Here is a 27,560-nt window from a genome sequence, read left to right as displayed (position 1 = left end):
TATTGTAGCTGTAATTCAGTACTTAATGGAGACAAATATCTAATAATCATGTATGAATGGAAATTCGAGGTTGGGGACGGAACAGAGACAAGGTTAAGTAGATTATAGTAGTAGGAATGAGAGAGGGGAAACACTACTTAAGTTCAGCAGTTAACTTCAGGTGGTAACAGCGAATACACTGTTCAAAAGTCACAAGTGGAGAAGGTCAGATAGAGAATCTGAAATCAGATATTAGACTGTAAGGTGTACCCAGGAGCAGATACAATTTCAGACAGTGATTTAATAATGATGCAGGGTAGGATAAGAAGAATCATGAGGAAGAGTCAGCATAGTAGGAAATGGGATACTGTAGTCCTGAGGAATGATGATGTAAGTTTGAAGTTCTCTGCAGCAATAGCGAAAACCACAGTATGCAATAAAACTGAAGAGGGATGGATATACCTAAAAATATCAATCACAAAAGTTGGAGAGACAACGTACAAGGTACAAGGAAGGTAACAGCAAAGAAATTTGAGCAAAAATACTTTAATTGATCAACAAAAGAAGTAAGTGCAAAATTCTCAGCAGTACTTTCAGGCTAGTGTCCAAATTATCGTGCCCATACTGTAGCTACTCTACTGGGGTCCACTAATTTATGTGGGTTACCTACTGATAATATGATAATTACACATTTGGTATGAGTTGCCACCACACAATATTAGTATTTGATCTTGAGCAAAAACGTTATTTGTGTAATTTTATACCCTCATAGAAAATGTTGTTTTGGGGTTTTTTTGTTTTTCCATCAGAAAAAGTAAGTTAAGACTGGCTTTTTCTCCTTAATTATGTATACAACTATTAGAAAAATACTAATGTTTTCCCTAATATCTACAACAGTTTGGTAGACGTATTTACTTAGTGCAGTAAGGATACCAAGTGTTTAAATAATTCAGTACAGTTGGCATGAATATTAATTTTATTGTTATTTATAGAGCTATTTACTGTAATTTGAAATTTTGTTTGTGTTTTGTACTTTTGATCCACAGAAAAGATTATGATAGATAAGAATTGAGTCTACATAGCTTCTACCATAGATACTGATTCATATGAATAATAATAATAATAATTTCATTGACATTAGGCCATTACAATATTAGATAACATCATACTCATAGTATAACATAATAATTAATAATTTAAAAGAATCGACAAGGTAACTGTAGGCAACTTCACACTGACTGTCATATCACATCACATCCCATCCCATCAAAACATTCTGCAAAGCACTTCAAATAGCGGCATCCACATCGGCTATCCCATCCTGTCACCTCACACCACAGCACCATCAAGGTTTCTTGGGAAGAAAGTTTTGATGGTTGACATCATCTGTCTGTTGTTTATCATTTCCTACCAATAAAGGGCCATGCACAGATCTCCATATTTCATTTCATCATTGTTTTCATGTTAGATACCAATTGTTTGTTGTTCTTATTTGTTATAACTAGTTTCATTCCGTTATTTATTTTCTTAAAATTTATATTAAATCACAAAAGATTAATTGAAGCAGTGAGGTTCAGGTATGAACTGTACAGTATGAGCGCATTTAATTATTTGCCTCTACTACATTTAAAAAGTGGATTTTTATACATTAAATACAGTAACACTATGTATAAAAATCCACTTTTTAAATTTAGTAGAGGCAAATAATTAAATGCGCTCAAGCTGTACAGTTCATACTGTTCCTGTATTTAATTCCCCCCCTCCGAATGAACCATGGTCCTTGCCATAGGTGAGGAGGCTTGGGTGCCTCAATGACACAGATGGCCATACCGTAGGTGCAACCACAATGGAGGGGTATTTGTTGAGAGGCCAGACAAACATGTGGTTTCTGCTGAGGGGCAGCAGCCTTTTCAGTAGTTGCAGGGGCAACAGTCTGGATGACTGACTGAACTGGCGCTGTAACACTAGCCAAAAGGGCTTTGTTGTTGTGGTATTGCGAACGGCTGAAAGCAAGGGGAAACTGCAGCCGTAATTTTTCCCGAGGGCATGCAGCTTTTCTATATGATTAAATGATGATGGCGTCGTCTTGGATCAAATATTCTGGAGGTAAACTTGTCCCCAATTTGGATCTCTGGTGGGGACTACTCAAGAGGATGTCGTTATCAGGAGAAAGAAAACTGGTGTTCTATGGATCGGAGTGTGGAATGTCAAATCCCTTAATTGGGCATGTAGGTTAGAAAATTTAAAAAGAGAAATGGATAGGTTAAAGTTAGATATAGTGGGAATTAGTGAAGTTCGGTGGTGGGAGGAACAAGACTTCTGGTCAGGTGAATACAGGGTTATAAACACAAAATCAAATAGGGGTAATGGAGGAGTAGGTTTAATAATGAATAAAAAATAGGAGTGCAGGTAAGCTACTACAGACAGCATAGTGGACGCATTATTGTGGCCAAGAAGCCCACGAATACTACAGTAGTACAAGTTTATATGCCAACTAGTTCTATAGATGATGATGAAATTGATGAAATGTATGATAAGATAAAAGAAATTATTCGGGCAGTGAAGGGAGACGAAAATTTAATAGTCATGGGTGACTGGAATTCGACAGTAGGAAAAGGAAGAGAAGGAAATGTAGTAGGTGAATATGGATTGGGGCTAAGAAATGAAAGAGGAAGCCGCCTGGTAGAATTTTGCACAGAGCATAACTTAATCATAGCTAACACTTGGTTCAAGAATCATGAAAGAAGGTTGTATACATGGAAGAACTCTGGAGATACTAGAAGGATTCAGATAGATTATATAATGGCAAGCAGAGATTTAGGAACTAGGTTTTAAATTGTAAGATATTTCCAGGGGAAGATGTGTACTCTGACCACAATCTATTGATTATGAACTGCAGATTAAAACTGAAGAAACTGCAAAAGGTGGGAATTTAAGGAGATGGGACCTGGATAAACTGAAAGAACTAGAGGTTGTACAGAGTTTCAGGGAGAGCATAAGGGAACAATTGACAGGAATGAGGGAAAGAAATACAGTAGAAGAAGAATGGGTACCTTTGAGGAATGAAATAGTGAAGACAGCAGAGGATCAAGTAGGTAAAAAGACGAGGGCTAGTAGAAATCCTTGGGTAACAGAGGAGATACTGAATTTAATTGATGAAAGAAGAAAATACAAAAATTCAGTAAGTGAAACAGGCAAAAAGGAATACAAACGTCTCAGAAATGAGATCGACAGGAAGTGCAAAATGGCTAAGCAGGGATAGCTAGAGGACAAATGTAAGGATGTAGAGGCTTATCTCACTAGGGGTAAGATAGATACAGCCTACAGGAAAATTAAAGAGACCTTTGGAGATAAGAGAACCACTTGTATGAATATCAAGAGCTAAGATGGAAACCCAGTTCTAAGCAAAGAGGGGAAATCAGAAAGGTGGAAGGAGTATATAGAGGGTCTATACAGGGGCAATGTTCTTGAGGACAATATTATGGAAATGAAAGAGGATGTAGATGAAGATGAAATGGGAGATATGATACTTCGTGAAGAGTTTGACAGAGCACTGAAAGACCTAAGTCAAAACAAGGCCCCAGGAGTAGACAACATTCCATTAGAACTACTGACAGCCTTGGGAGAGCCAGTCCTGACATAACTCTACCATCTGGTGAGCAATATGTACGAAACAGGCGAAATACCCTCAGACTTCAAGAAGAATATAATAATTCCAATCCCAAAGAAAGCAGGTGTTGACAAATGTGTAAATTACCGAACTATCAGTTTAATAAGTCACAGCTGCAAAATACTAAGGCGAATTTTTTACAGACGAATGGAAACACTGGTAGAACCCGATGTCAGGAAAGATCAGTTTGGATTCCATACAAATGTTGGAACATGTGAGGCAATATTGACCTTACAACTTATCTTAGAAGAAAGATTAAGGAAAGGCAAACCTACGTTTCTAGCATTTGTAGACTTAGAGAAAGCTTTTGACAATGTTGACTGAAATACTCTCTTTCAAATTCTGAAGGTGGCAAGGGTAAAATACAGGGAGCGAAAGGCTATTTACAATTTGTACAGAAACCAGATGGCAGTTATTAGAGTCGAGGGGTATGAAAGGGAAGCAGTGGTTGGGAAGGAAGTAGACAGGGTTGTAGCCTCTCCCCGATGTTATTCAATCTGTATATTGAGCAAGCAGTAAAGGAAACAAAAGAACAGTTTGGAGCAGGTATTAAAATCCATGGAGAAGAAATAAAAACTCTGAGGTTAATCGATGACATCGTAATTCTGTCAGAGACAGCAAAGGTCATGGAAGAGCAGCTGAATGGAATGGACAATGTCTTGAAAGGAGGGTACAAGATGAACATCAACAAAACCAAAATGATGATAATGGAATGTAGTCGAATTAAGTCAGGTGATGTTGAGGGAATTAGATTAGGAAATGAGACACTTAAATTGGTAATTGAGTTTTGCTATTTGGGGAGCAAAATAACTGATGATGGTCGAAGTAAAGAGAATAAAAATGTAGATTGGCCATGGCAAGAAAAACGTTTCTGAAGAAGAGAAATTTGTGAAGATCGAGTACAGATTTAAGTGTCAAGAAGTCGTTTCTGTAAGTATTTGTATGGAGTGTAGCCATGTTTGGAAGTCAAACATGGACGATAAATAGTTTGGACAAGAAGAGAATAGAAGCTATCGAAATGTGGTGCTACAGAAGAATGCTGAAGGTTAGATGGGCAGAGCACATAACTAATGAGGAGGTATTGAATATAATAGGGGATAAGAGAAATTTCTGGCACAACTTGACTAGAAGAAGGGATCGGTTGGTAGGACATGTTGTGAGGCACCAAGGGATCACCAATTTAGTACTGGAGGGCAGTGTGGAGGGTAAAAATCGTAGAGGGAGACCAAGAGATGAATACACTAAGCAGATTCAGAAGGTTGTAGGCTGCAGTAGAGACTGGGAGATGAAGAAGCTTGCACAGGATAGAGTAGCATGGAGAGCTGTGTCAAACCAGTCTCAGGACTAAAGACCATAACAACAACAACTGTATGTAATATTTTAGAATGAAATGGATTGCAATATAACTGCAACTTGTGAAGTGAAAAAAGTATGCAGGTGGAATTAGACTGATTGGCAGGAGGAATTTATAATGTTGTCAAGCATCTGTAGAGTCTTATGTGGAAATGTACTGAAACCTTCAGATACTACTGATTGTTTGTCTAAACACATGTTTGTGGCAGGCTTATTTATTGTTTAGTAGCGTTCTGAATATGTGTGAAACAGTTTTGCAGGTGTCAGTGTGCAACATTTATCTAACCCCAATACAAATGAGGCATTTGATCTACAAAATGCCAAACACAAGATGTAAAGAAAACCTACAAACTTTGAAGGGAAAGGTATTTAGGGATATATGGCTATTGCACAAAAAAATTGCACTGTACTAGCAGCTAAATTTAAACTTAAGCCAATTTTCCACAGAATGTGATGGCAGCTTGTAACAGTGTTCCGTTTAATAATTTTTGGTGTAATTTGATGTAACAAATTAAAAATCTGATGCTTCGACTTTCTAAAATATAGAATCCAGATTTCTTTTCCTCCAGCTCCTGTGTGAAATTCCCCTTCTGTCCCATGTAATGAGATTTTTCGTACACACACTCTTTTTTGTGTTGTTTTGTATTTCTGTGTTCCAATTGTAATTTACAAGCTCTCCCTGAAAGATGCAAATCATTTGGGACCAATAAATATAATTTGATACAAATGTGCACTCCAGCTTTCACATATATAAGATATGAAGTTGTGTTACTGCACTTCATGGCCCAAGTCATATATAGATGACAGAAGGCAAAAGGTGGTATTGAACAATTCTGCAATGGCACCTGCCTGCTCTGACTGGGGCATAGTAAAATGTGGAGTGCCACAGGGCTCTCTGCTTGGTGCCTTACTTTTCCTCATCATTATCAATGATCTGCCATGCCATAGGACAAAAAGCTGATAACATAATGATAATAATTGACAAAACACTCAGCTGTAATCTAGAGAACACTGAACCACTGTATTCAAAGAATACAGAGACTGGTTCACCTCAAATGGTCTGTCACTCAATGTTAACAAGACTCAATTCATTCAGTTTCTAACAGCAAATGAAAGTAGGAAAATATTTAAATAAAATGTATTCACAAAGAAATATTTAGAGTCGAGTCATCCAAATTCCTGGAATTACACATAAACAACAATTTAAACTGGTCAGTTCACATCAATGACCTATGTAAAAGACTGAATTCAGCAGTATTTGCCATTCCTCAATTTCATCTCTTTGTGACTTGGAAACAATTAAGGCTGTATACCTAGAATATTTCCATTCACTTATGATATATAGCATCATATTTTGTCACATAAAATCCTTATTGTACAGAAAAGAGTCATCAGAATTAAGGCTGGAGTGCACCACAGATGCTCTTGCAGAAACTTATTCAAACAGTTTAGGATCCTCACCTGTGATCTCAGTTAATTTTTTCAGTAATGTACTTTGTGAGCAATAATCATACCATTACAAAACAAACAGTGAATATTCTGATCATGATACAAGAAGTAAACATAATATTCACAAAGACATAAAAAAATCTCCGCATTGTACAGAAAGGAGTACGTTATTCAAGCATAAAGGTATACAAAGGGGACCAAAAAATGTATCCACTATTTAAAAGTCCATAACTGGCAAACTAATTGACGGAGTTGTCTCATCTTTGGTAGTGTAATGGTTTGTAGTTCCGGCAGTCGCCACACATGCATTGTATTGAGTTGTTTTGTTTTGTCAGATGACAGTCGCCAGATAGTTTGTGTTTTGTTCTTAGTTGCAGCTAGTTACTCGAGTAAACATGGCCGGCGCAAAGCTTACAATCGATGAAAGGAAGTCAGTTTTGAAGTGGTATTTTAAGTATGAAAACATTAATGAGGTTCAACGGCAATGGTGAAATGAGTATCAAACAGAGCCACCGACACGTTTCGTAGCATTCGAGACAAATTTGAAGCCGAAGGCTGTGTTAAAGATGTACACAAACAACGATCTGGACGACGTGTAACAGTAACAAGTCCAGCTAACTCTCATCGTGTGTTACAACAATTCACTCACTCACCACAAAAGTCTGTGTGACAGTGTGCCCGTGAAACTGGAGTGGGTCACTCAAGTGTTCAGCGAATTTGAAGTGCTACATTCCACAATTACTACATGCTATGAACGAGGACGAGCCAGATCGTAGAATGGAGCACTGCGAGTGGTTTACTAACATGGTGTGCAACGACGAAGAGTTTGCAGAGATGATTGTGTGGTCTGATGAGGCACAGTTCAAACTCAATGGTACAGTAAATCGCCACAATTGCATCTACTGGGCCGCCGAAAATCCGAACTTCCATATAGACAAAGCCGTAAATTTGCCAGGAGTAAATATGTGGTGTGGGTTGTCTTACCGGGGCTTGATTGGGCCATTCGTCTTTGACAGCACAGTTATCAGTGATGTGTACCTTCAGAAGCTTCAGACATCCATTTTACCTGACATCCAAGACTTCTATGGAAACGGGAAGTTTACTTTGAACAAGATGGTGCCCCAGCCCACTACCAAAATCGTGTTAGTGCGCATCTTGACCAAAATCTTCCATGAAGATGGATAGGCCATAGAGGTGCTATGGAGTATCCACCACGTTCCCCAGACCTAACTCCTCTGGACTTTTACCTGTGGGGTACACTAAAGGACGTCGTTTATCGAGAAAAGCCACACTTCGAATATCCATCGTACATTCATGCCCAAGTTTGGTGGCATCATTTGTGTGTGGATGTTAATGGTGACCATTTCGAACACCTACAGTGATATCTTTAAGTTGGCTTTAAGCTACACTTTCACCAAAAATGAGACAACTCCATCAATTAGTTTGCAAGTTATGGGCTTTTAAACAGTGAATACTTTTCTTTAACCCCTCTGTACAATCAATTTCCGTTTCATGTTAAATAAGCCACTGGGGATAGGACTAAATTCAAAAAGCAGCTGAAAACTTTTCTTTTGAGCAGCTCTTTCTATTCTTTACACGAATTTTTTGTCAGTGTGTGGCAGTTAACACAATGTGTTTCATTTTAAGCCTATAGGAACGGATTATGTATCTCTGGCATATCAATTGATGACAGAATGCGATTTATATGTATTAGAATGGAAGGCTTATAATATGATTGTGTAATCATTATTACTACTATAATATATTACTACTATAATACACTTGATACTCATGTATGTGTTTATGATTTAGTTTGTAAGTCTCATCGCCATTTAGATAAGGTTATTACTGCAATAATCTGATATGTTCTACATCCTAGCGATACACTCGCATCAAGGATCCATGAAACACGAAAATGAATAAATAAACGTGACTTGACATGCCATGACTTGATGGGCAATGTCAATGCACCTTGATATTATAATGCCATTACATGACAGGTGCCATGATGGCCAGTGTGAATTGACCTCAATGTTACAGGAGTATATTACAGTTGATAAATTCGTTTATGTAGTAGCACTAGTGGGCAGCTAACCACAAAGATTTATAGTGTGCCTTATATGGAGAATCAGTAATTACCCTAACAGCTTTATTCTACAGCAATAAGGCATCATTTACACAACTATAGTTTTCTCATAAAATTATACCATATGATATTAAACTTGGGAAAATTTAAAAATAGAACTTTCTAACATTTTTGGTACACAGTGAATAAGTCGACTTAACAAATAAATTACCCTTCATAACTTACCACTACTACGAGGGTGGTTTGAAAAGTTCTCAGAATGGAATAGAGAAAAAGTACTTACATCAGTGAAACTTTTTTTATTTTTCAATGTAGTCTCCTTGTAGATTAATGCACTTGACCGAACGATGTTACAGTGCCTCGATCCCAAATTGAAAATGAGTTTCCTCCAGGCCTGCAAAATAGCCTAGTTGTCAACTCCGGGTATCAATTCTTCGTTTGAAGTGAATCTTTGTCCACCAAGAAAAATTTTCAGTTTTGGGAAGAGATGGAAGTCTGACAGGGCCATATCAGGTGATTAAGATGGGTGTGGCAACAACTCATACCTTAGTTAATGTATTTTTGCCATGGCGATGGTACATGTTTTAGATCCAGTGTCTAATTCTTCAGTTAAAGTATGATAAACCCATTCAGATGACATCTGGCAAGTGTGAGAAATTTCACGCACTTTCAATCGGCGATCCTTCATGACCATTTTTTGCACTTTTGCAATGATTTCTGGAGTAGTGACACATCTTGGCTGACCACTGCGTGGATCATGATCTATGCTCTCCCGACCAAATTTAAATAAATTTGTCCATTAGGTAACAGTTGAATATGAAGGAGCAGAGTCCCCCAGTGTATTCTGGAACTCGACATGAATGCCCTTTGCTTGCATACCTTTTTTTATGAAGTACGTCATCATTGTTCGAATCTCGATTTTTACCATCTTCACTAATCACTACGCGGGAACAACAACAGAGCCATGTCATAGTCCAAGCTCTCTCCCAAGAGCACTGACGTGGCACGTGTTTACAGGTAACAGTCCAATGAATATCACGTGAACAACTAGTTGCGCTAGCGCTGACCTCTCGTGGTGATTCCGATAACTTTTCAAACCACCCTCGAATATTGTACACGTTTTGACCTCAAGACAATTTTATAGAATGACTTGGATCATCATACAGTCTTTTATACTGAAAACCATCCGAAATATTTTCATTCAGCAAGAATACATTTGCTTTAAACCAGTAGGATGCTTGAGCAATTCTGATATCATTGAAGTTGTATCGTCTGCATGTTGCAAAGGCTGGATTTTAGGAACAATAAAAAGATCAGTACAGATCTCTGCGTAACACCTATCATAAAGTGTAACTTGTGGTATGCTGGATTATTTCTTGGTCAACACAGATAACTTGCATACTGTTCTGTAGATACGATTGTAATAGTTCAGGGTCTCTTTAGAACCGGGTTCACACATACAACTAAATGTGATGCCACAGCTATCGTGCCCACAGGACGGCACAAATTTTACGTAGTCGGCAGCTTTCAACATGAAGTCAACTGAAAACATATGGATGGGTATTAACACAGTCTAACATGTGTTAAACTGTAGTATTGATGCTGGAATTCAGGTTATGGCATTAGAACTGTGGCTAGAGTTAAATGCAAAGAAAACGAAACGCAAATGTTATACCCAAAAATATATTTCGCGCAGGGATAAATCAGGGGCCACAAAGACAATCACAAAAGAAATAATACTCAGAAACGAAAATGCCGTCTACTGTTGCTAACTTCCGACAGCTGGCATGTACATATCATCTGGAGACACGTCACTCTTCCAAGAAGCTTAACGTATTCGTTAATGTAGGCATTTCTGGTAAGTAGTTTCCTGTTTAACAGCTCCGCAGACACAGAAAACTAAATGTAAGCTGTTGCTCTTGTAGTTCCAAAAGCTGCGAAAGCGTACCTGCTGACCAACGTTTTGACTATTTTAGGCAGTTAAATGAAAACACACCGGAATCGATTGGAGCACTCCACGATAACTGCGACAGAATGTGAGTGTTTCTAAATACAGCCACCTGGGAGCAAGTGGAAAGAACGTTAGTACAACTAAGTTGAGCTTTTAGTAGCACAGCAAAAGTTACTTCTGTTGCGCTAGAGCAAACTGTCAGTTCACACATGGAACTGGATTGCAGCTACAGGATGCCACTAGCTGTGGTGACATATTTGTTGCGTGTGTGAAGTCGGCTGTAAAAAAGTAACTTGAGAAAAACCTATGTCTCCAGTAAACATCGACTGTTACGCACTGATTTTAGAATGCAAACGCAACACCCTAATGACATTCGGTTTTGCTAGTGCCATTTAAAAGGCAAGTCAAGTGGATTTTACAGACGAATTTTACTAACTGTCGGGTCGGAACGCAGAGATATGTAAATATTATGTATAATATCGCAGATACACGGTACTAACTGAGTTTGAAACCATATAGCGCGAAGTAATGGATTTGACGCCTGAAATTTGTATATGACAGAGCGTCGTTGACGTGAATTATGAGCTGTGTATTAGTGTGTTTTGTATTGATGTACTTGTCAATGTCATGAGATAAAGCGATGGAAGACGGTAACGATTCCGACGCGACTGTGTATGGTATGTTTTGCTATTACTCAGTTGTGTGTAAAGTTTTCTTCTTGTTGATTATTCATAAATGTTGTCATATTCTGATTAACAGATGGAGATATGGAAACGGAAGAAGAGGATTCCGAGGTAGCTGTCGTGCATGAAACTGTTGCTTCAGAAACCGAGGTAAAATGATTTTATCTTGTAAATTTACTTAAATGAATACCCTCGAAGAAACGTGAACATAGGAAGTGGAATATTTCTGCCAGTAGTTGTAGTACAGCAGGTGCCTACGTGGAATGTTTCCAAAATTGTAATGTGTAACGTCTCTATATAGTTTTTTTTTTTTTTTTTTTTTTGTGTGTGGAGTGCTAAGCTCCATGTACTAATAATGTACCCATTAAGAATGCTAGTGCTTATCAACTAAGTGAAGATACAACAAAAGAGAAGTGGTAAACGACATGAAACGTCAAAAATATTGTCAGTAAAGAAAAGAAATAGTGCCACAGAGCAGTTGCTTAACAACAATTGGTATGTGGAAGAAGAATTGTCATATTAAAGAAATGATGCTCATGTTATTCAAAATTACACGTAGTGTGAAAGCAGTGTGTGCAAAATTTAGTCAGATTTCATTGTACAGATCTTATGATTCAGGAGAATGTTTACATTGTGTAGACATGCCCATGTAAAATAAATGTCCAGTGATATCTATAAAAACTGCTTCTCTTGAGGAACCACAGTGAACGTGTTGTATCTCTCTTGCAGGTTGTTTCCCATGTTGGACCCCAATCAAGTGATACAGGCTCTCTTAAAGCTGATTGTCAGTCAAATGAAAATCAAGCATATGAACATAAAAGTAAGTATCTGTTATTACACATAGCTGGTTTCATTTTTACGATTAGTGAAGTATTTTCTTCTTTAGACCTAATTTTACATAATCATAATTGTAAGGCTTTTTTAAACGATAAAATTGTGTAGCTGCCGTTTGTATTACCAGTACCTGCAAGGTGGACATTTTGTAAATTTAATTTATCAATTTAGCTAGTTGACAGAACATTTTTAGTCTCCTTTTGCCTGAGTTCATAACATGCTAGCCAGTAGTGTCGAATTTTTCTTCACAAATATCTCACGCCAGGTAAAAGTTTACATACAGTAACTTTTTTCTATTTTATAATCTTCTAAATGACACCAAAAGCAAAAAAACATAAGATCTATAGGTAGTATATTTATCTGCAGTAATCACATTTTCCAGCACTTTATCCCAACCAGTTGTACTAAAAGATGCAATCTGGATTGGTTCGTTGCATGCTTAAGTTTTTGTTTCCAAATCTAAACTTGAGACTCTGAATGTTTTGTGTGTGTTCAACTATGATGTTTGAGTGTGCAGAACGAAGCAGCGATTTTGTGAAGTTTTGGGTCTTGTGGCACGACTGGCTAATACAAGCAAACTGAGCTGCTTTCATGTTGATTTGTTTTTGAAGCTAGCATACCACATTTGTTGCTTTTCATATTTATATTTGTTTATTGTGAAAATTTTGTAGTTTAAACGATAAACAACCTTAAAGAACTCTCCGAAACAAGTAATTTTTAATACAGTTTGTTGTTCCAGTGTATCGGAAAATGTGCTGGTATATGAACGTGTCTCTATGGCTTATATGAACATGTCACTACCTTTGGTAGACAAAACAAGTAGTTACAACAAATTAATTCCTTCTCATTTATTAATGCAAATTTTGCTTACCTTAATTCATTTGTTTATAGATGAAATCAGTCCATCTGCCCTACAAAATGGCCCAATTCCATTTCATTTAAATTTGGAGGATTCAGTAGTTATTTTTCAAGCCCATTCTCCGTATTTTTGCCTAATAATTTGCACACTGAATTCATGTTGTACTGTTAGCAGACTTGCGGTATGCTGCAGCTATTAGTAAGAAAATAAAAACTTACTAGAACATGGGCACAACACATACAAAAAGATACTTGGTAATAATGGTAACACGAAATTTTTCACATGTTTTTGCGCTGTTCATTTGTGAAACTGCCGCTAGGTAGTGAAACTTTGTAATCATATTCTAATGTTCTCTGTGAAGAAACTCAAAGTTATTCTTTCAGTGGATAGAATTTCCAATGATATGATCAAAAAACTATCTAAAACATCATCAAAACATTAATACTAAATGTCAATGATGATACACCAAAGCATAAAAGTGATATTTGGAGCCTGATTCCATAGAAGCTTCACCCACTTCCTTCATTTATGTAAGCAGCAGAATGTGAAAATTGTATGGAAATTTGTAGGTTACCATAAGGCTCTGCTAGTTGGGCATTTAAGAGGTACATAAGTTATATTCTGTAGAAGCAACACCCGTAAGGCTGTATTACATAGAGGTAATAGGCATTGCAGGGCACAGCCATAAGACTAGCTACTATGTGTTTGAGAAGTATCAGTCAAAATAAAGTGCCAAAAAGATTGACTTTCAGTATTCCCATGGGAAATATTCAAAATGTCGGATTATTTAAGTTATGTAATCATTTATTGAAAAATTATTTTAATATATATTTTAGGGCAGCTCCACCTCAGGCCCTTTAGCTGTGAGCTGCGCCTGATTATATATACTGCTGGGGAAACCACAATATTACCACTTGGAGATGTGATTTTGATAAGGAGCAACATATCTCAATATACAGTGGTGAGAATGAAGCTGTCCTGAGACAGAAAACAATCTGCTCAAGAAAAATATCTGAGGCATCTGATGGTGGAATAGTCATTTCTGAAAGAAAAGGTGGCAGAGATGGAACATGTGACAACTGAAATCTGTTTCTTATAAACTAAGTCATTATCAGTCGTAGAGTTTATACGCAACTGTACACTGTCACTCTGATTTTGTCCAAAATTGGTTGTCACATTCTTAAGAAAACAGGTGAAAATGCTGTCAGGAGGATTAACAAAAACCTGTCCCAAATGGTAAGAGTAATGAAAAGAATGCTAAGCTTTTTCCCAGGCATTAATGCTTCATTCTGATAAGACAAAGTTGTGCGGATACTTCTGGGCTGTTTACTGAAAACAACCTGTGAAGGAGAAGGTGGAATGATATTTTATGCTATAAAAGCCCCATCCCTGTCGAACATTAGAAACTACTACCCTAAAGATTGGAAGATAAAGAAAAATGTTGCCATGTTCTATCTAACTAAAATTATGTTTCTTTTCCAAAATTGTGATGCCTATTTTAAACTGTCTTTGCAAAATATAAAGGCAAATTTGGAAAACACAGTAGCAAGGTAACACAAAGATAAAAAAAAATTTAGCAGGGGATAAATTTGAGGCTCTTTCGGTGCAAATATGGATGTTGCTAGTTGACTTACTAACTAAAACTACAAAATATTGTTACCTTCTTTCTTATACAAAAGTACTGACATTTTAAAACACCCATAATGAAAAGTGTGTATCCCAGTTAACACTATGAACTACAGATATATTCAACACTCGTAGAATTATGTTAGGTAACAATGTACAGACCCTCTTGTCCACAGTGCGTGGCTCTCCCTCCCCCCCCCCCCCCCCCCCACATGCACGCGCTCACACACACACACACACACACACACACACACACACACACACACACACACACACACACACACACACGCAGACATGTCTTTCCGCTCCCGGGATTGGAATGACTCCTTACCCTCTCCCTTAGAAACCACATCCTTTCGTCTTTCCCTCTCCTTCCCTCTTTCCTGAAAAAAGCTAGATATTTTGTGTGATTGTTTGTGTGTTTTATTTATTGTGCCTGTCTACCAGCGCTTTCCCGCTTGGTAAGTCTTGGAATCTTTGTTTTTAATATATTTTTCCCATGTGGAAGTTTCTTTCTATTGTATTCCAATGTTTCTTACAGCTTGTATGAAGATACTCTATGATGGGTGTAATAACACAAAAGATGTAGATGGCAGCACCTGCCACTCATATTGGTGGGGAAACAAGTACAGACAACACAAGGTGTTACGTGCTTTGCAGCATTCATGTTCATCTTGTTGCCATGCATTGCATCTCATGAGGTCACATGCAGTACAAGCGCAGAAATTGTTGTGCGACAGACACATTGTATTCCTTTCCAAGATGACCTTACTGTACAATTCTGAAAAGATCTAATTGCCAAGTAGTGGGAGAAACACTACAACTTTCATTTTGCAGATGAGACCACTTTCTGTTCGTGAAATGGAAAGACATGAGGAATGTGTTTATTTTTTATGACAAAACACAAAATGGGGGTATCCACTATCAGTTGTTGTTATGGTTGTGGTCTTCAGTTCTGAGACTGGTTTGATGCAGCTCTCCATGCTAATCTATCCTGTGCAAGCTCCTTCATCTCCCAGCACGTACTGCAACCTACATCCTTCTGAATCTGCTTAGTGTATTCATCTCTTGGTCTCCCTCTACGATTTTTACCCTCCACGCTGCCCTCCAATGCTAAATTTGTGATCCCTTGATGCCTCAGGACATGTCCTACCAACTGATCGCTTCTTCTAGTGAAGTTGTGCCACAAACTTCTCTTCTCCCCAATCCTATTCAATACCTCCTCATTAGTTATGTGATCTACCCACCTAATCTTCAACATTCTTCTGTAGCACCACATTTCGAAAGCTTCTATTCTCTTCTTGTCCAAACTATTTATCATCCATGTTTCACTTCCATACATGGCTACACTCCATACAAATACTTTCAGAAACGACTTCCTGATACTTAAATCTATACTCGATGTTAACAAATTTCTCTTCTTCAGAAACACTTTCCTTGTCATTACCAGTCTACATTTTATATCCTCTCTACTTCGACCATCATCAGTTATTTTGCTCAAATACCAAAACTCTTTTACCACTTTAAGTGTCTCATTTTCTAGTCTAATTCCCTCAGCATCATCCTACTTAATTAGACTATATTCCATTATCCTCGTTTTGCTTTTGTTGATGTTCATCTTACATCCTCCTTTCAAGACACTGTCCATTCCGTTCAACTGCTCTTCCAAGTCCTTTGCTGTCTCTGATTGAATTACAATGTCATCGGCAAACCTCAAAGTTTTTATTTCTCCTCCATGGATTTTAATAACTACTCCGAACTTTTCTTTTGTTTACTTTACTGCTTGCTCAATATACTGCCATCTGGTTTCTGTACAAATTGTAAATAGCCTTTCGCTCCCTGTATTTTACCCCTGCCACCTTCAGAATTTGAAAGAGTATTCCAGTCAACATTGTCAAAAGCTTTTTCTAAGTCTACAAATGCTAGAAACGTAGGTTTGCCTATCCTTAATCTTTCTTCTAAGATAAGTCGTAAGGTCAGTATTGCCTCACGTGTTCCGACATTTTAACGGAATCCAGACTGATTTTCCCCGAGGTCGGCTTCTACCAGTTTTTCCATTCGTCAGTAAAGAATTCGTGTTAGTATTTTCCAACTGTGACTTATTAAACTGGTAGTTCAGTAATTTTCACATTTGTCAACACCTGCTTTCTTTGGGATTGGAATTATTATATTCTTCTTTAAGTCTGAGGGTATTTCGCCTGTCTCATACATCTTGCTCACCAGATGGTAGAGTTTTGTCAGGACTGGCTCTCCGAAGGCCATCAGTGGTTCCAATGGAATGTTGTCTACTCCTGGGGACTTGTTTCGACTCAGGTCTTTCAGTGCTCTGCCAAACTCTTCACACAATATTGTATCTCTCATTTCATCTTCATCTACATCCTCTTCCATTTCCACAATATTGTCCTCAAGTACATCGCCCTTGTATAGACCCTCTATGTACTCCTTCCACCTTTCTTCTTTCCCCTCTTTGCTTAGAACTGGGTTTCCATCTTAGCTCTTGATATTTATACAAGTGGTACTCTTCTCTCCAAAGGTCTCTTTAATTTTTCTGTACGCAGCATCTATCTTACCCCTAGTGAGATAAGCTTCTACATCCTTACATTTGTCCTCTAGCCATTCCTGCCTAGCCATTTTGCACTTCCTGTCGATCTCATTTTTGAGACATTTGTATTCCTTTTTGCCTGTTTCATTTACTGCATTTTTGTATTTTCTCCTTTCATCAATTAAATTCAATATTTCATCTGTTACCTAAGGATTTCTACTAGCCCTCTTCTTTTTACGTACTCGATCCTCTGCTGCCTTCACTACTTCATCCCTCAGAGCTACCCATTCGTCTTCTACTGTATTTCTTTCCCCCATTCCTGTCAGTTCCCTTATGCTGTCCCTGAATCTCTGTACCACCTCTGGTTTAGTCAGTTTATCCAGGTCCCATCTCCTTAAATTCCCACCTTTTTGCAGTTTCTTCAGTTTTAATCTGGAGTTCATAACCAATAGATTGTGGTCAGAGTCCACATCTGCCCCTGGAAATGTCTTAGAATTTAAAACCTAGTTCCTAAATCTCTGCCTTACCATTATATAATCTCTCTGATACCTTTTAGTATCTCCAGGATTCTTCCATGTATACAACCTTCTTTTATGATTCTTGAACCAAGTGTTAACTAAGATTAAGTTATGCTCTGCACAAAATTCTACCAGGCGGCTTCCTCTTTCATTTCTTAGCCCCAATCCATATTCACCCACTACGTTTCCTTCTCTCCCTTTTCATACTGTCGAATTCCAGTCACCCATGACTATTAAATTTTCGTCTCCCCTCACTACCTGAATAATTTCTTTTATCTCATCATACATTTCATCAATTTCTTCATCATCTGCAGAGCTAGTTGGCATATAAACTTGTACTACTGTAGTAGGCATGGGCTTTGTGTCTATCTTGGCCACAATAATGCGTTCACTATGCTGTTTGTAGTAGCTTACCCGCTCTCCTATTTTTTTATTCATTATTAAACCTACTCCTCCATTACCCCTATTTGATTTTGTGTTTATAACCCTGTATTCACCTGACCAGAAGTCTTGTTCCTCCTGCCACCGAATTTCACTAATTCCCACTATATCTAACTTTAACCTATCCATTTACCTTTTTAAATTTTCTAACCTACCTGCCGATTAAGGGGTCTGACATTCCACGCTCCGATCCATAGAATGCCAGTTTTCTTTCTCCTGATAACGACGATGTCCTCTTGAGTATTCCGCACCTGGAGATCCAAATGGGGGACTACTTTACCACCGGAATATTTTACCCAAGAGGACGCCATCATTATTTAACCATACAGTAAAGCTGCATGCCCTCGGGAAAAATTACGGCCGTAGTTTCCCCTTGCTTTCAGCCGTACGCAGTACCACAACAGCAAGGCTGTTTTGGTTAATGTTACGAGGTGAGACCAGTCAGTCATCCAGACTGTTGCCCCTGCAACTACTGAAAAGGCTGCTGCCCGTCTGCAGGAACCACACATTTGTCTGGCCTCTCAACAGATACCCCTCCGTTGTGGTTGCACCTACGGTACGACTATCTGTATCGTTGAGGGACGCAAGCCTCCCCACCAACGGCAAGGTACATGGTTCATGGGGGGGCCACTATCAGTGTCAGAACAAAATTAGGATTGATAGAGAAGATGAAACCCCGACTGGTTCTAATACAAATTAGAATAAAAACAAAGCTACTGTGGATCACAGTGAGCAGATGCCCTTTAGACACGGAGCAAAATAATTTAGGGCAAGAAAGTTATCTCCACGTTTTAGTGGGTATTTATTTATTTATCATATGATGATACAGAGCTTGGATCAAATACATAATTTTAAGAGTATACAGTGTAAGAAATGGCAGGCAAAATACAGGTGATGATTGTCTGTTAATATGTTTTGTATGAAAGTTGAGGCCTGCTAGCATCTTCTTGAATTTATTACTGAATTGGGAGATACTTTGGTGAATGGAGGCGGCTTGTTGGAATCAACATTCACTCAAAATAGTTTACCTGACAACAGAATTCAGTTTAAGAAATTTTCCTAAATTTCTTACAGATAGAGAATTGTCAAAATGGTTTTAAAGGAGGTGTAATGCTTGCCCAAAACGAAGCAAGTTAATGGCTGGGAAAGTGGCTAGAAAAGATACCTGGTATCACTGTAGATAATGTGATGTAGTACTTAGTTTTCCAAAAGGCTTCAAAAATTTTTAACGCTAAGGCAGATGTAAATAAGCAATTATCAGTTAAAATAATAAAATTTCTAGCGGTTGTATGTTTAGTACCAACCACTTCCTCCAGTAGGAAATTAATCAGGAAAAACTATTTTTTTGGTTGTGAACAAACACTTTATTTTAATATTGAAAAATTGGGACTGCTGTAAATCTGCACTATTTCAAAGAAAAAATTACCGCTCTTTCAAATGCAGTAAACTGACTTACGTTCTGTACAGTAAAACCTGCTGCACAAAATTCATAAAAACTGAAAAACACGGAATAAGCCAGTTGGACGACACTTTAGTTGCCAAATCCTCAGTGTTAAAGTGTATTTGTATTGCCAGTGCTTTAAGCTATCATTTCATTCCAAATTCTATAGGTGCTTATTCTTGCTTCATGCCTGTATAGCTATAGTGGATTTTGCTGCTTTCAGTGAGTATGTATATAAATGCTCAAATTGAAAAATGTGCAAAGCAGGTAACCTATTTTGTATAAATTGCAGCTTCTGTTTTATGTCTTATCATTATCCAAATAAATTCCATATATCTTCATTGGGGGATTAGTCGAGCAATCCTTACAGTATGACATGTTTTATTACCGATGTAAAATACTTTAATCACTGCAATAATCACACATTCTTTCCAGATACAAAAGACGACCTGAATGCATCTGATGATGGGGATGATGGAAGTTTGTGCCCAATCTGCATGGATTTCTGGACCAATGCAGGAAGTCATCGACTGATTTCCCTAAGGTGTGGACATCTGTTTGGATATTCGTGTATTACACGCTGGCTTCAAGTTTCTTGCTCAGCTGGACAGAGGAGATGCCCTCAGTGCAATAAAAAAGCGTCACCAAAAGACATAAGATTTTTATATGCTCGTAGAGTTCAAGCACTTGACACTGTAGAAAAAGAAAAATTGAAGTTGCAGGTAGAAAGCTTACAGCAAGAGAAAAATAGACTTGTTCTTGAATTAGCCCAATCTAAGTTGAACCAGGAACTCCACTTAAAGGAAATTTGGGAACTAAAGCGTAAGTGCGAACAATTGCTTTCATCTCAGTCACAGAATGCAGTGCGTGGAAGAGAAATGTCAGCATCTCAGAGTAGCTCCCAGAGAAATATACGTATCCTACACGATCGCACCATAGAAGTTTGTAAAAGTGGAGGCTGCCGTGTTGCTGCATTCAGCCTGTGGCACAAGCTTCTAGTTGTTTCGCAAAGCTCTACAAATAATCTGTTTTCAGGTTTTGGTATCAAAAAGATAGATGCTGTAGATTTGCATCCAACACAATTTCTCTTCCTCCATCCAAAGCCAATCAGGGACATGGCATTTCATCATGAAAGAAATGAATTGCTTCTTACTGTTTCTCTGGACAAATGTGCTAAATTAGTGGATATCACAAGTAATTCTGTTGTACATACATATACAACAGACAGTTCTCTGTGGAGCTGTTGCTGGGATGTTAATGATCCAAATGTACTTTTTGTCGGAAGCCAGAATGGTGTAGTGTCCCAGTTTGATATGAGGCAAACGAGTAATGCAGTTGCACGTCATTCTGTACCTGGAGATACATCACCTGTTACGTCATTAGCAGCCTTTCCTGCCAAGGGAAATAGAACCTTGTCACGGGGAGGATTTTTAGCATGTAGGCTTAATTCATGTTGTGCATACGAAAGAAATGCAGATAATTTTTCAGTGCAACATTTACCTCTTTCTGGACCTTTTACTTCTTTGTGTTATGATGAACACACAGATCATATTTTAGTCTCTACTAGGCCTAATGCAAGGGTTCCAAATTCTTGTCATATTTTGTGTCAGTTTGGGGCAGATGGCACAAGTGCAGTTTGTTGCCCTGTGCACACATTTATGGGAAGTACAACTCAGAAACTTTTGTCAAGACCCTGTACTGTCTCTGTGCAGGGAGATACACTGGTGGCAGCTCACATTGAGAGCTCAAAAATTGTTGCCGTGTGGAGTGTATCTTCAGGTCAGCGTCTTCTCAGTCTTCCGGCTTCAGAACCTATTATCGATATTTGCCCATTGAACGTGGATGGAATACTTTATTTGTCAGCGCTCTCAGAAAAGTCGTTGCGGTTATATAGTGTAAAGCATACATGAAAAAAGTTGTGCAAATTCTTACGGTAACTCATAATCTTGTAAATATAACAGTGTGTAAAAGCAGTAATTTTTGATACTTTTGTCAGTATGGTACTTTTTAAAGTATTCTGTGAGTGCTATAAATGTATATATGAATTTTGAAATAAATGTAAAAATCAGTTTTAATAATAAATTGTTTCTTAATAGTTAAATGAAATTGTTAAAATGCCACTATTGGATGAATGCACATTATGAAACAGTTCATTCATAAAGTTTGAAGTTTAAATGTGAAAAAAAAAAAAAAAAAATCTGAAAAGTACATTATGAAAGAAGCTCGTATTTTTGCAGATTAATTAATTCCAATACACAGTCAACAAATGTTGATGTAGACATCAAAATATAATCTAGGACTATTCCTTAAATTAAGGAGAAAAGTTCTATTTTTGTTGTCCAGGTAAGTTGACAATTTCATATTTCTGCAAAAAATTGAATACTTCATGCAAGTGATGCAGACATATATAAACTGTTGTCAACTATACTTGGAGAACATCACAACTTGCAGACTAAAGCCAGCGTTCGGGGGTGGGGTGTAAGATTTCCTCAAAAGCTAAAATTTGTTTTTATGTTATTTCTTGGTAGTTCTGGCCTTAAAGTAAATTTTTGTGTGATGCCCATCATATTAACTGAAAGTAATTAAGGCAAGTGAGATAGACATAAGGCTTCTGTAGGAAACATGGATAGGTGGGATGTATAAATAAATTGTAATTTTGGGCAAAAGCTGACATCCCCAGTGGTTGTATGATTATAACTTTTAATAATCTGATGAACATTCAGAGAAACTGGCTATGTAAAAGATCTGTTTTAGATGTAATAAAACTGATATTGATAAGGAGTGGCCGTGTAGGTGGTGATGGATAGCTAAGGTTTCAGACAGATGATGGCAATTAGATGGCAAACTTGAGTTTTGTATCATTGCCGTGGGTGGGGGGCAGATGAATTGTCATTAACATCCTCTGACTTTTGAGGATAGTTAAGGTGGCTGAGAACTTATGAATGAGAGAATATTCAGTGGAAATGCCCAGTAAGTGGTTGGTGTCTTTGATAAAGGATGGGAGACTGCATGTAATGGGTTGAAGGTGTTGATCTACGTAGGCAGACATACGTTCTGTGGGGTCTTGGTAACCAGCTACAATGGGGCGGCTGGGATGGTTGGGTTTGTGAATTTTAGGAAGAAGGTAGAAGGTAGGGATGTGGGGTGTCGGTGGGGTCAGGAGACCTTCAACCCATTACATGCAGTCTCCCATCCTTCATCAAAGACACCAACCACTTTCTCGAACTCCTGGAATCCTTACCCAATCTGTTACCCCCGGAAACCATCCTTGTAACCATTGATGCCACTTCCCTATACACAAATATCCCGCACGTCCATGGCCTCGCTGCAATGGAGCACTTCCTTTCACGCCGATCACCTGCCACCGTACCTAAAACCTCTTTCCTCGTTACCTTAGCCAGCTTCATCCTGACCCACAACTTCTTCACTTTTGAACGCCAGACATACCAACAATTAAAGGGAACAGCCATGGGTACCAGGATGGCCCCCTCGTATGCCAACCTATTTATGGGTCGCTTAGTGGAAGCCTTCTTGGTTACCCAAGCCTGCCAACCCAAAGTTTGGTACAGATTTATTGATGACATCTTCATGATCTGGACTCACAGTGAAGAACAACTCCAGAATTCCCTCTCCAACCTCAACTCCTTTGGTTCCATCAGATTCACCTGGTCCTACTCCAAATCCCATGCCACTTTCCTTGACATTGACCTCCATCTGTCCAATGGCCAGCTTCACACATGCGCCCACATCAAGCCCACCAACAAACAACAGTACCTCCATTATGACAGCTGCCACCCATTCCATATCAAACGGTCCCTTCCCTACAGCCTAGGCCTTCGTGGCAAACGAATCTGCTCCAGTCCTGAATCCCTGGACCATTACACCAACACCCTGAAAACAGCTTTCGCATCCCGCAGCTACCCTCACGACCTGGTACATAAGCAAATAACCAGAGCCACTTCCTCAAACCCAGAACCCCAAAAGTGCCCTACTTGTGACAGGATACTTCCCGGGACTGGATCAGACTCTGATCCAGCAGGGATATGACTTCCTCAAATCCTGCTCCGAAATGAGATCCATCCTTCATGAAATCCTCCCCACTCCACCAAGAGTTTCTTTCCGCTGTCCACCTAACCTTCGTAACCTCTTGGTTCATCCCTCTGAAATCCCCAATCCATCGTCCCTACCCTCTGGCTCCTACCCTTGTGACCGCCCCCGGTGTAAAACCTGTCCCATGCACCCTCCCACCACCACCTAATCCAGTCATGTAACTCGGAAGGTGTACACAATCAAAGGCAGAGCCACATGTGAAAGCACTCACGTGATTCACCAACTGACCTGCCTGCACTGCGACGCATTCTATGTGGGAATGACCAGCAACAAACTGTCCATTCGCATGAATGGACACAGGCAGACAGTGTTTGTTGGGAATGAGGATCACCCTGTGGCTAAACATGCCTTGGTGCACGGCCAGCACATCTTGGCACAGTGTTACACTGTCCGGGTTATCTGGGTACTTCCCACTAACACCAACCTATCCAAACTCCGGAGATGGGAACTTGGCCTTCAATATATCCTCTCTTCCTGTTATCCACCAGGCCTCAATCTCCGCTAATTTCAAGTTGCCGCCACTCATACCTCACCTGTCATTCAACATCATCTTTGCCTCTGCACTTCTGCCTCGACTGACATCTCTGCCCAAACTCTTTCCCTTTAAATATGTCTCGTGGAAATTGAAATAAGAACACCGTGAATTCATTGTCCCAGGAAGGGGAAACTTTATTGACACATTCCTGGGGTCAGATGCATCACATGATCACACTGACAGAACCACAGGCACATAGACACAGGCAACAGAGCATGCACAATGTCAGCACTAGTACAGTGTATATCCACCTTTCGCAGCAATGCAGGCTGCTATTCTCCCATGGAGACGATCGTAGAGATGCTGGATGTAGTCCTGTGGAACGGCTTGCCATGCCATTTCCACCTGGCACCTCAGTTGGACCAGCGTTCGTGCTGGACGTGCAGACAGCATGAGACGACGCTTCATCCAGTCCCAAACATGCTCAGTGGGGGACAGATCCGGAGATCTTGCTGGCCAGGGTAGTTCACTTACACCTTCTAGAGCACGTTGGGTGGCACAGGATACGTGCGAACGTGCATTGTCCTCTTGGAACAGCAAGTTCCCTTGCCGGTCTAGGAATGGTAGAACGATGGGTTCGATGACGGTTTGGATGTACCATACACTATTTAGTGTCCCCTCGACGATCACCAGAGGTGTACGGCCAGTGTAAGAGATCGCTCCCCACACCATGATGCCGGGTGTTGGTCCTGTATGCCTCGGTTGTATGCAGTCCTGATTGTAGCGCTCACCTGCACGGCGCCAAACGCGCATACGACCATCATTGGCACCAAGGCAGAAGCGACTCTCATTGCTGAAGACGACGCGTCTCCATTCGTCCCTCCATTCACGCCTGTCGCGACACCACTGGAGGCGGGCTGCACAATGTTGGGGCGTGAGCGGAAGACGGCCTAACGGTGTGCGGGACCGTAGCCCAGCTTCATGGAGACGGTTGCGAATGGTCCTCGCCGATACCCCAGGAGCAACAGTGTCCCTAATTTGCTGGAAAGTGGCGGTGCGGTCCCCTACGGCACTGCGTAGGATCCTACGGTCTTTGCTTGCATCCGTGCGTCGCTGCGGTCTGGTCCCAGGTCGACGGGCACGTGCACCTTCCGCCGACCACTGACGACAACATCGATGTACTGTGGAGACCTCACGCCCCACGTGTTGAGCAATTCGGCGGTACGTCCACCCGGCCTCCCGCATGCCCCCTATACGCCCTCGCTCAAAGTCCGACAACTGCACATACGGTTCACGTCCACACTGTCGCGGCATGCTACCAGTGTTGAAGGCTGCGATGGAGCTCCGTATGCCACGGCAAACTGGCTGACACTGACGGCGGCGGTGCACAAATGCTGCGCAGGCTAGCGCCATTCGACGGCCAACACCGCGGTTCCTGGTGTGTCCGCTGTGCCGTGCGTGTGATCATTGCTTGTAATCATTGCTTGTACAGCCCTCTCGCAGTGTCCGGAGCAAGTATGGTGGATCTGACACACCGGTGTCAATGTGTTCTTTTCTCCATTTCCAGGAGTGTATATAGAAAGAAACTTCCACATGGGAAAAATATATTAAAAACAAAGATTCCAAGACTTACCAAGCAGGAAAGTGCTGGTAGATTGGCACAATAAATAAAACACACAAACACACACACATAATTTCTAGCTTTCGCAACCGACGGTTGCTTCTTCTGAAAGAGGGAAGGAGAGGGAAAGACGAAAGGATGTGGGTTTTAAGGGAGAGGGTAAGGAGTCATTCCAATCCCAGGAGCGGAAAGACTTACCTTAGGGGGGAAAAAAGGATAGGTATATACTCACACACACGCACATACATATACAGACACAAGCAGACATATATAAAGGCAGAGAGTTTGGGCTTGTATCTGTATATGTATGGATGGATGTGCATGCGTTTGCGCGTGCATGTGTGCGTGTGCAGACATGTGTGCTTGTGTGTGTGCGAGTGTACACCTGTCCTTTTTTTCTCCCTAAGGGAAGTCTTTCGGCTCCCGGGATTGGAATGACTCCTTACCCTCTCCCTCAAAACCCACATACTTTCGTCTTTCCTTCTCCTTCCCTCTTTCCTGAAGAAGCAACCATAAGTTGCGAAAGCTAGTAATTCTGTCTGTGTGTGTGTGTGTGTGTGTTTGTGTGTTTTGTTCATTGTGCCTGTCTGCCGGCGCTTTGCCACTTGGTAAGTCTTGGAATCTTTGTTTTTAATATATTTTTCCCATGTGGAAGTTTCTTTCTATTTTATTTACATCATCTGTATTTCTTTAAAGATTTTTAAGAATGACCGTTGATAATATTTATAAAATGTTGACAATAATCAACCATTAACCTTCTTGTCATACATGGATTTCGGTTATATATCAGTATTATAAAAATTAAGATATAAATGGTAACATGTTTTGTTTGCATTTAAAATTGTATGGTAAGACAATAATAAAGAATGGAAGTTTGTTTTTTAGAGCATTTGCCGTTATTTGTAAATAATCTTCGTAGTGTATCCCCACAATATGTGAATGTATCCACACACAAATAAAAAAATATATATTTAAGGCAAAATTGCATCCAACGACTGGAAAACTCTGTGAACACCCACAGCTATGGATAATGTAATTTACCCATGAAAAGGAATCCACATTTTTTGTTATGTGAGTAAAATTTCTGTCAGATCCTAATTTATTACAACATCCCCCCTCACACAGAATTTGTACAGCACTATGTGACTTCAGTAATCACACATGAAAATTAGTTGTCCTAAGGAAGATTTTTATCTGTAGTTGAATATTTGGGAAGTTGTTGATTGTGGAAACTCTTGTAGCAACAGTGTTACAAAATTTGAGAATATACCAAATGAAGTTATGAAGATATTTGCATAACATAAAATCATAAGAAAATTTACAGGAAATGTGTAATGTCATCTGTAACATTTTTTAATGAAAATTGTTGGTATTAAAGAAAATAGTCAAATTTCTTGTATGATGATAAATAATTTTTTGAATACGAAGGAAAAATTGTGTACTAAAAAATCATTTTATATTTTGGTGTACTTTCGTAGCACACTAAAAAGAATTGAAATAAATGATTTTTCTCTCTTTGTTTAAACATAGAATAACTTTTTGAAATACTTATAATTTATGTTCAAGATTGTTGGCGGTGTTCAGTATACAGGGAGAGTCACTAACTATTGCCTCCGAAAGTATGATAGGAGCTGAAAAGTTTGTAGGACAAAAGTTGCATGGGACAACGGGGGCCATAATATGACATTGGTTTTTTGTTGCTAGGTGGGGTTGCTTCAGAGATATGCTGGTCAACTTTTTTTTTTTTATTTTATTTTATTATTTTTTTTAATGGGATGCTATAGTTTGGTACTTATTTTCTGGTAGTGGCTATTGAGATGAATCCAGTGATGTGTAACAGTAAGGGCTTTGAAGGTCAACAAAGGTCAAAAAGGGGGCATGAACGTCCATTTACGGAATGTGTTTGAAGCGATGACCACTGG

The 27,560-nt window shown here is 39.3% G+C and overlaps 1 protein-coding gene across 1 annotated transcript; it reads left to right on the top strand.

Moving 5' to 3' along the window:
- The first annotated feature begins 10,350 nt into the window (after positions 1 to 10,350).
- LOC126365803 (E3 ubiquitin-protein ligase RFWD3-like) lies at positions 10,351 to 21,700 on the top strand. The gene is made up of 4 exons (XM_050008384.1): positions 10,351 to 11,165; positions 11,248 to 11,321; positions 11,901 to 11,991; positions 19,868 to 21,700. The coding sequence occupies exons 1-4, from the start codon at positions 11,129 to 11,131 to the stop codon at positions 21,340 to 21,342; spliced, it is 1,677 nt and encodes a 558-aa protein (XP_049864341.1). The 5' UTR covers positions 10,351 to 11,128; the 3' UTR covers positions 21,343 to 21,700.
- Positions 21,701 to 27,560: the final 5,860 nt, after the last annotated feature.

This window comes from Schistocerca gregaria, chromosome 4 (assembly GCF_023897955.1).
Source record: "Schistocerca gregaria isolate iqSchGreg1 chromosome 4, iqSchGreg1.2, whole genome shotgun sequence".
NCBI lineage: Eukaryota > Metazoa > Arthropoda > Insecta > Orthoptera > Acrididae > Schistocerca > Schistocerca gregaria.
This window is presented reverse-complemented; position numbering and strand designations above follow the sequence as displayed.

Excerpts from the sequence above, each read along its gene's own strand:
- LOC126365803 (XM_050008384.1), top strand. The coding sequence starts at position 11,129 with ATGGAAGACGGTAACGATTCCGACGCGACTGTGTATG. Across the intron at positions 11,166-11,247 it reads TTCCGACGCGACTGTGTATG|ATGGAGATATGGAAACGGAA; the intron begins GTATGTTTTGCT and ends TCTGATTAACAG. Across the intron at positions 11,322-11,900 it reads CTGTTGCTTCAGAAACCGAG|GTTGTTTCCCATGTTGGACC; the intron begins GTAAAATGATTT and ends TCTCTCTTGCAG.